The sequence below is a fragment of the Haematobia irritans genome, chromosome 3, assembly GCF_050003625.1.
Source record: "Haematobia irritans isolate KBUSLIRL chromosome 3, ASM5000362v1, whole genome shotgun sequence".
NCBI lineage: Eukaryota > Metazoa > Arthropoda > Insecta > Diptera > Muscidae > Haematobia > Haematobia irritans.
The window spans coordinates 103,329,884-103,339,330 of NC_134399.1; the positions used below are offsets into that span (position 1 = coordinate 103,329,884).

General features: G+C 31.0%; 1 protein-coding gene across 1 annotated transcript in view; it reads left to right on the top strand.

Annotated features, from left to right (window-relative positions):
* LOC142232431 (uncharacterized) overlaps positions 1–7,963 on the top strand; it is a 231,730-nt gene extending 223,767 nt beyond the window's left edge. Inside the window, exon 4 of the mRNA XM_075303249.1 lies at positions 7,815–7,963. Coding sequence (XP_075159364.1) covers positions 7,815–7,963 — 149 coding nt within the window. The remainder of the gene's footprint in view (positions 1–7,814) is intronic.
* The last annotated feature ends 1,484 nt before the right edge of the window (positions 7,964–9,447 follow it).

Consider the following 9,447-nt stretch of genomic DNA (forward strand, 5'->3'; position numbering starts at 1 on the left):
ATAAAATTTTGACAAAATTGTCTATAGAAATAAAATTTTGACAAAATTTTCTATAGAAATAAAATTTTGACAAAATTTTGTATAGAAATAAAATTTTGACAAAATTTTCTATAGATATCAAACTTTGACAAAATTTTCTATAGTAACTAAAATTTTGACAGAGTTTTCTATAGAAATAAAATTTTGGTAGATTATTTTTGGCGATATGAACCAATTTTTGTTGATTGGCGATCGGCTATAACATATATAACTATAGACCGATATGGAAAATTTTTGCATGGTTGTTAGAGACCATATACTAACACCACGTACCAAATTTCAACCGGATCGGATGAATTGTGCTCCTCCAAGAGGCTCCGGGGGTCATATCTGGGGATCGGTTTATATGGGGACTATATATAATTATGGAAGCTCCGCAAGCTAAATCTAGGGGCCGGTTTGTATGGGGGCTATACGTAAAAGTGGTCCGATATGGCCCATTTGCAATACCATCCGACCTACATCAATAACAACTACTTATGCCAAGTTTCAAGTCGATAGCTTTCCTTCGGAAGTTAGCGTGATTTCAACAGACAGATGGACGGACATGCTTAGATCGACTCAGAAATTCACCACGACCCGGAATACTTTATGGGGTGTTAGAGCAATATTTCGATTTGTTACAAACGGAATGACAAAGTTAATATACCCCCCATCCTATGGTGGAGGGTATAAAAACGTGAACTCTCCAGGAAGTAAATGCAGGATAATTTTAGAAAATTTCAAACCAAACTGTAATGCAAACGCTGAAATGAAAAAATAAGTAAATAATTTTTTCGGCAACTTTAAGTAAATTAATTACAATATTGTCGTGAGATCAAAGATATCATGTTCTCAAAATACGAATTCGTTTCTATAAAGATTTTTTCTTTGTGCAAAAGACGATACACTTTTCTATAAAGTCTATACCAAAATCATTGGTATAAAGACAATGCTATAGACATGCTTCAGTGTAGGCATAAATATTTGTTTTTTTTTCAATATTCAAATGAAATTTCTCCGACCGATATTTGATACAATTTTAATAAAATTGTATAAAATGTGAATTCGAAAATTCGAAGTAACGTTGTACCGACAATGCGATACCCAGTTTTTATCGCAGGATCACCTTCAATGAAAATGTTTAATTTCTTGTCTCTAACAGTAAAAGATATGCAGAATTATTAACATGGGGCCCTCACCATGAACGGCGTGCATGTTTCAAAACGATCCGTTCATGAAAGTGAATAAACACACATGTGATGTCAAACGGAAAACAGACGGTGTCAATCTGACAACGAAAAAACAACAACCTTCGTTCATGACCTGAAAACGCAATGGTTACGAATTTCTAAAAAAAAAATATAAAAAATTCACTATCGTAACTCGGTGGTACAATGCTAAAGCGGCTGTTAGCGCTGAGTTTCCTTAAAAACGGAAGCGTTCATGAAATCGTGAACGCCCGTGGACGAAACCGTGAACATTCCATTTTGATTTTTCGTGAACTTTTCTGCTGTATTTTTTTACCGTCCGTTCACGATTTTGGAAAATTATACTGAACGAACTTCGGAGAAGTACTGCTTTAAGCCAAAAGGTACTTATGTCTTTTCGGTGAAGGTCTTTCGCTGTTTTGCTTATGAAAGAGGTCTGACATGCAAAAATACAGTTTATATTGGTAAACTTCGTGCAAAACTGATATAAAGTCGTATAAATACCTTGAAAACGAAAATTTAATTGAACTATACACATTCAAAGCTAAGTCGGCCCAGGTGATGATGTCTAGCAATGGGTGACTGAGGGTATGTGTCTTTGGAATTCACACGTATTTATCAAACGGTGCAGAATACTGCGACGCGGATTGCCATTGACGTCACTCCAAGACACCTGAGCCAGGCCCATCCGGTGCGATTTCAGAAAAGTCCAGCATCAGCGTAGCTATTTTGGTCCGATCGGACCAAAATTTGTCCAAAAGATCTCAAATTTTTAAATTTGGTCCGATGGTAGGATCAAACGGAATTTAGCCCATTTTGGGCCATTTTCATAAACTTGGAAAAATCTATAATTTATTTCTAGTATTTAAAATTTTTATCACATATTCAATAGTATCTATGCACTGAAAAAGATATTGGCGTGAGGCCGAAGATTTCATGTCCTAAAAATACAAATGCGAATTTTGCTTAGCATAGAAGACTCATTTCTCTAATATAAAGTTTGTGTCCTTTTCCAAAAGTCGGAGATATTTTTAACACTTTATTTTAAAGTCGTTTTTTACTTGAAACATAAAAAAAAATTAATTATTTTTAATTAATTATTTATTGCTTTTTCTGTGGCGCTAGTACAACAAGATTTTATATCTTATAATTTACAGTACCAGCTTAATTTTGATAAATCAATTCAAAATTAATATCAGAAAATAATATTCTAATACAAAGTATTTTAATAATGTAATAAAAAAATAATTAATTAATTTAAGGACATATATCAAAATAATATTAAGATAGAAATGTGAAAATTTGGTTTTTAAATATTTTAGCATTGCTAATAGTTTGTATCCGAGGTGGTAATGCGTTCCAAAGACGGTAATTGTGTACTAGAAATTATCTTTCAGATACGAGGTATTTAATCCTAGGGTGAATTATTTTCAGACCTCGGTTCGATCTTGCAAATCGGATGTAGCTGTATAGATTAGACGGCTGCTTCGTATAAATTATTTTGTGGTGTAATATGAGGCATTTCGCTCTCAGTAAATTTTCAAACGTTATATTAAACATTCTGTTCACTTGTAACCGAGTCTAAATATGGAAATTTAAGTAGTCGTTCAAACACTTTTAATGGACTTTGATAGCACATGAAGAAAACAGGTGGAATACTTAATAAAATTCCTAGAATCAATACGCAAAACAAATTTACAAGTGAATTGTAACGTAAATTTGTCTTTACTTCAATTTTCCGCTTCATTGGCTCAGAATCAATACCACAATCATTAGTGTAAAGACAAAACCTTTGGAACCGACCGTTAATGCTTTTTTTAGTGTGGGATTAGATAACATTCCAATCACAGAAAATCGAATGAAAATTTCGTTCTAAGCCAGGTTTTATATCTTTTTGGACAATTTTAACTCCTATACTCGAATGTGCACAAGAAGTATAATAATAGGATTGACCCATATAAGAATATGGACCGATATGAACCACATTTCCCGCATAAAGTTATGGGTGCAAAGCAAATTGGATGAAAATTCGAAAATCTATTGTATTATCTCAATTAGTAAAATCGGGAGATTATTCTTAATGGGGCAATGCCAATATAAACCAAATGCGTGACATATTGTTGTCTTTAACTACCTCCAAGTCGAAATATTAAGTAAATTTTCTGTAATATTGAATGTCGACTTTGGATATCAACTAAAATTGTCTTTAAAATTCGACCAAATTTTAAAAAAGTCGACGTTTTAATTTGGTCCGCTGTAGGGAATTTTGGTCCGATTTTGGAAAAAATTGGGTCCAAAATAAAATTTCGTTGTGGCAACGTTGTCCAGCATTCAATTAATCCCTTGATCGGTGGCGACAGTAATGAGGGAATGACGACGGCATTGGAGCTCGTCCGCTGGAAAGACCACCACGATCTGTCAGAGATAACGAGTCGGTTTAGTTTAAATATGTGGAGATGCCTGATTGATCTCCACATATTTAAACAATTACCTCTCACTTCTGGACCCGGCAATTTAATAAGATGCTTGACCGAATTGTGGGCATGCACCTCATATCACGAGTCATCTCTTTGCGTGTCTTGCGATACCAACAGACCTGACAACTACTTCACGCAGGACTCATCCAGTAGAGGTAGCTTGCTTTTTAACATATACCCTCTACCATAGGATGGGGGGTATATTAACTTTGTCAATCCGTTTATAACTAATCGAAATATTGCTCTAAGACCCCATAAAGTATATATATTCTGGATCGTGGTGAAATTCTGAGTCGATCTAAGCATGTCCGTCCGCCCGTCTGCTGAAACCACGATAACTTCCGAACGAAACAAGCTATCGACTTTAAACTTGGCACAAGTAGTTGTTATTGATGTAGGTCGGATGGTATTGCAAATGGGCCATATCGGTTCACTTTTACGTATAGCCCCCATTTAAAAGAAGAGGAATATTTTGCAAAATCTTCCAAAACATGAAGAATTCTACCAATTAGTAAAAACTCTGTCATTTTTGGTAGTCTCGTGTTCATAATTGTATATAGCCCCCATATAAAGTGACCCCCTTCAATTCTGGATCTATAATTAGCGCACAAAAGTTCATATCCGTTCGTAATTATTTCTTCCCTATATATACCGGTCAAGAATTGAATATGTACGTATTTATATATACCGGTCAAGAATTGAGTATGTACGTATTTAATCGACCTTCCTTTTGTCTACTATATATCCCGCATGGACTTACTTACAATTTAGAAGATAATATTAAGAAGTTTTAAGATGCCTTGCCATCGGCCGCAACCCAAGTAATTTAATTGTGGATGACCGTCTTTAGTAGAAGTTTCTACGCAATCCATGGTGAAGGGTACATAAGAACCATCCACCATGGCCGAACTTACGGCCGAATATACTTTTTCTTATTAGATTTAGAACCATTCAATTATTTATATACGTAGAGAAATACATATCTCTGGTGACATGTCAAAACCTTTGGGCCAGAAAATTTTGTCATAATTTTATTTCTGTAGAAAATTTTGTCAAAATCTTATTTCTATAGAAAATTTCTATAAAAAATCCAAACAAAACATCTTCTATAGAAAATGTTGTCAAAATTTTATTTCTATAGAAAATTTTGTCATAATTTTATTTCTGTAGAAAATTTTGTCAAAATTTTATTTCTAAAGAAAATTTTGTCAAAATTTATTTCTATAGAAAATATTGCCAAAATTTTATTTCTATAGAAAATTTTGTACAATATTTTATTTCTATAGGAAATTTGGCCAAAATTCTATTTCTACAGAAAATTTTGTCAAAATTTTATTTCTACAGAAAATTTTTTCAAAATTTATTTCTAAAGAAAATTTTGCCCTTTAATGGAGGCACATTTTTAATACATTATTTATTTATTATTTAATTTATTATAATTACAAATTACAATAAACTTATTTAAACGGGCACTAGCAACTAGAGGCTATCGGCCTATTTTAATACATTTGTTCTGCATTTAATGAAAAAATGTTTGAAGCAAAGATTATAAAAATTCTTTTAATGAAGACTTTATTAATCAAAAAGAAATTTCACCTTAATATTGGGTAAATTGTGTGCCCTAAAATATAAGTTGCACATTCTCAATATCAATATTTTTTTTTTCAGTGTAATTTGTACAAATGTTCCAGTGTATATAATATACAAATAAGTAAAGTATTGTATAGTTAACACATTTCCACTTTAGCCCTTTCTCATTTATTTCTATAGAAAATTTTGTCAAAATTGTATTTCTATAAAAATGTTGTTATAATTTTATTTCTATAGAAAATTTTGTCATAATTTTATTTCCATAGAAATTTTTGCCAAAAGTTTATTTCTATAGAAAATTTTGTCAAAATTTTATTTCTATAGAAAATTTTTTCAAAATTTATTTCTATAGAAAATTTTGCACAAAATTTTATTTCTATAGAAAATTCTGTCACAATTTTATTTCTACAGAAATTTTGTTCAAATTTTATTTCTATAGAAAATTTTTCCAAAATTTTATTTCTATAGAAATTTTTGCCTTTGGGCCAGAAAATTTTGTCAAAATTTTATTTCTATAGAAGATTTTTTCAAATTTAATATCTATAGAAAATTTTGCACAAAATTTTATTTATATTCTGTCAAAATTTTATTTCCGTAGAATTTTGTCAAAATTTTATTTCTATAGAAATTTTTGTCAAAATTTTATTTCTATCGAAAATTTTGTCAAAATTTTATTTCTATAGAAAATTTTGTGATAATTTTCTTTCCATAGAAAATTTTGCCAAAATTTTATTTACATAGAAAATTTTGTAAACATTTATTTCTATAAAAAATCCAAACAAAAAATCTTCTGTAGAAAATTTTTTAAAAATTTATTTCAATAGAAAATTTTGCACAAAATTTTATTTCTATAAAAAATTTTGCACAAAATTTTATTTCTATAAAAAAATTTTGCACAAAATTTTATTTCTATAGAAAATGTTGTACAATATTTTATTTCTATAGGAAATTTTGCCAAAATTTTGTCATAATTTCATTTCCATAGAAAAATGTTGCCAAAATTTTATTTCTATAGAAAATTTTGTCAAAATTTTATTTCTATAGAAAATTTTTTCAAAATTTATTTCTATAGAAAATTTTGCACAAAATTTTATTTCTATAGAAAATCCTGTCAAAATTTTATTTCTATAAAAATTTTGTCCACATTTTATTTCTATTGAAAATTTTTCCAAATTTTTATTTCTATAGAAACTTTTGCCAACATTTTGTTTCTATAAAAAAATCCAAACAAAAAATCTTCTATAGAAAATTTTGTCAAAATTTTATTTCTATAGAAAATTTTGTCAAAATTTTATTTCTATAGAAAATTTTGTCATAATTTTATTTCCATAGAAAATTTTGCCAAAATTTTATTTCTATAGAAATTTTTGTAAAATATTTATTTCTATAGAAACTTTTGTCAAAATTTTATTTCAATAGAAAATTTTGTCATATTCCATGTCTCATCAACAGTTATGAAACGACGCTTAAAATCCATTTTATTTCGCTTAAAACGATCCCAACAAGTTTGAGAAATGTTCATTCTTATGCGTTTTTGATCGACTTTTAACAAATGCGGCACCCATCTTGCAGAAAGCTTTTTCATCTATAGTTCTTCATGCAAAATTAAATTGACTCGATCATTTGAGATGCCCATGATATTAGCAATTTCACGCACTTTTATTCGTCGATCATTTAATACCATAAATATCATGCACTTTGGGTACAATTTCTGTTGTTGCTGTTTTTGGACGTCCACTACGTGGTTCATCTTCAATGCTTGTACGATCACGTTTATATTCAGCAATTCATTTTTTGCTGTTGCATATGAAGGAGCACTTTCATATTATTATGAATTTCTTGTCCCGATAAACCTTTTTTATGTAAATATTTAATGACAGCACGCATTTCTAATTTTTCCATTGTAAAAAAATTGCGGATGCGTCTTTTTTGAACACCTGTTTCTATATGAAGGAGTTGCCAGATCGAAACAAAATTTAACATGTGTTCATAACAGAGATGGAAGTTTTCAAAGAACTCAACTTTTTTCTGTTTATACCGCGCTTTTTGTGCTAGGTTAAGAAGTTTCCGAACTGCCCTCGTATATCCTAAATTTAATGAAAAAAAAATGAAGCAAAGATTATAAAAATTCTTTTTATTAAAAACTTTATTAATTTAAAGAAATTTAACCTTAATATTAGGTAAAGTGTATGCCCTAAATTATAAGGTACATAATCTTTCATATTAGGTCAATATTTTTTTTCAGAGTAATATAGTAAAATTTTTCCAGTATATATAAAATACAAATAGTTAACACATTTCCTTTAGACCTTTCTCATTTGCTTTGCATAAAATTTAATTTAAGAGCATAGGCGTCAAATAGCTTTTTATTAATAAATGTGGGTCTTTTTTGGGATTTATCCTATTCTTCGAAATCATTCCTTTTTTCGCATCTTTCCTTTGTCATTTTCAAATCTTAACTGAATAAAAAATCTATGTATTTTCCTTCTTTTTGTTTTTTTTTATTCCATGAACCCAGGACGCTCATATGTTGGCATCAACGAAGAGATTATGTGGGTCAGCATTGGCATGGGGATTACCATCGCATTACTGATAACAATCGCACTGTGTTATATTGCCCGCGAAAAATGTCAAAAACGTCAACGGGAATATTACGTAACAGCATAGCTGACTTCAAAGTGTCATTCAAACTGTATCACCAATGGCGCCGCAATATCACCACAAGCTGTGGGTAAGCCATCACCAGACTATAACAATGCAGCGAAGAAGAAATATGCTATCAAAGTCACTAAGGCGAAGGGCTGTTGTTATGGAAACAGTAGTACGACCAACTCCAATACTCCCACCTCCACCTCTACAGGAAGCCAACAAACAACGACAAGCACAATGACTAATACCGGTAATAATCAACCGGGAGGAAGAGAAGGAGGATTACATCCCAACAACATTCATCATCATACAATTCCCACCGCATCCGTCGTCATCAACATGGATTACAATCGGGTGAACAACCATATACGCATTTCCAATCATCACAATGGACACAATTTTAGATATTTGAATGAATTCAATTTGTTGCCAATGCCAGCAGAAGCAGGAGCAGCTTCGCCGCCATCAACTCAGGCAGAACCAATATTACCATCTCCTGATCATCATCATCATCGTCATAATGATTCTAACATTGTGCTGCAACACCATCACCTACCACAGCAATATCCCCATTATGCATATTACATTAGGCGACCCACAATTGACCCACCACCAGGTGATGATGATGGCAATGGTCATCAAGAGCAGCAACTGCACCATCAGAATGTAGAGAATGATATCAACCAAACTAATGGAATGGATTTTATCGGTTTTTACATGGGTTCATGGTGCACACGTTCCTGGGGTTAATTGCTATGGACATTAAAAACTAATTGTAATTGTAGGTTAAGTGATATGAATATGAATATGTGTGCACCAGAAGAGGCACGAATATTGAAGGATGCCTGTTTAATAAAAGAAATTTTGACTACGCAAATAAAATGCCAAAGGAGAAGGCTTTTTCTAATGTAGAAATTGTTGTGGGCAATACTGTAATTTGTCTTCGCATTTTTATACTCTGTACCACACTGTGCATACAGAAAAAAGAAAACTGTTTTATACACGCGAAAAAAGTGTTCCTTTTGTTACAATATTCTGAATTTCTTCGAAAATTTCAAACCTTTAGCACCAAAAAAAAAAGAATTTTGTCATAAATAAATTTTTGCAATAAATTTGTTCACAATACACTACATTTCCTTTATATCAAGCACTGTTCATTTCCGACTTTAAGTCTTTTGTAAGACACATTTTGAAGTTTCATACTAAAAATGTAATATACCTCTGTAAAATAAATATATGTGCAAAAATTGTTTCATTTCTCATTTGGACAAAAATAACGGTACTTAACTTTTTAACGTTGTTTATCACCCTCTATGTTATGATTATCATTAGCGATTTTGTCGCTAGACACCCATTCGATGTATATGAAAATTGTAATGAAGGTTAGAAGTTCAATAGCAAATTACGAACTATCAAGTACGATATAGGACTAAAATACGAAAATAAAATTCCTAAACCACAGTTAACACAACAACATAAAAATGCTCGTATTTCTTTTGCAG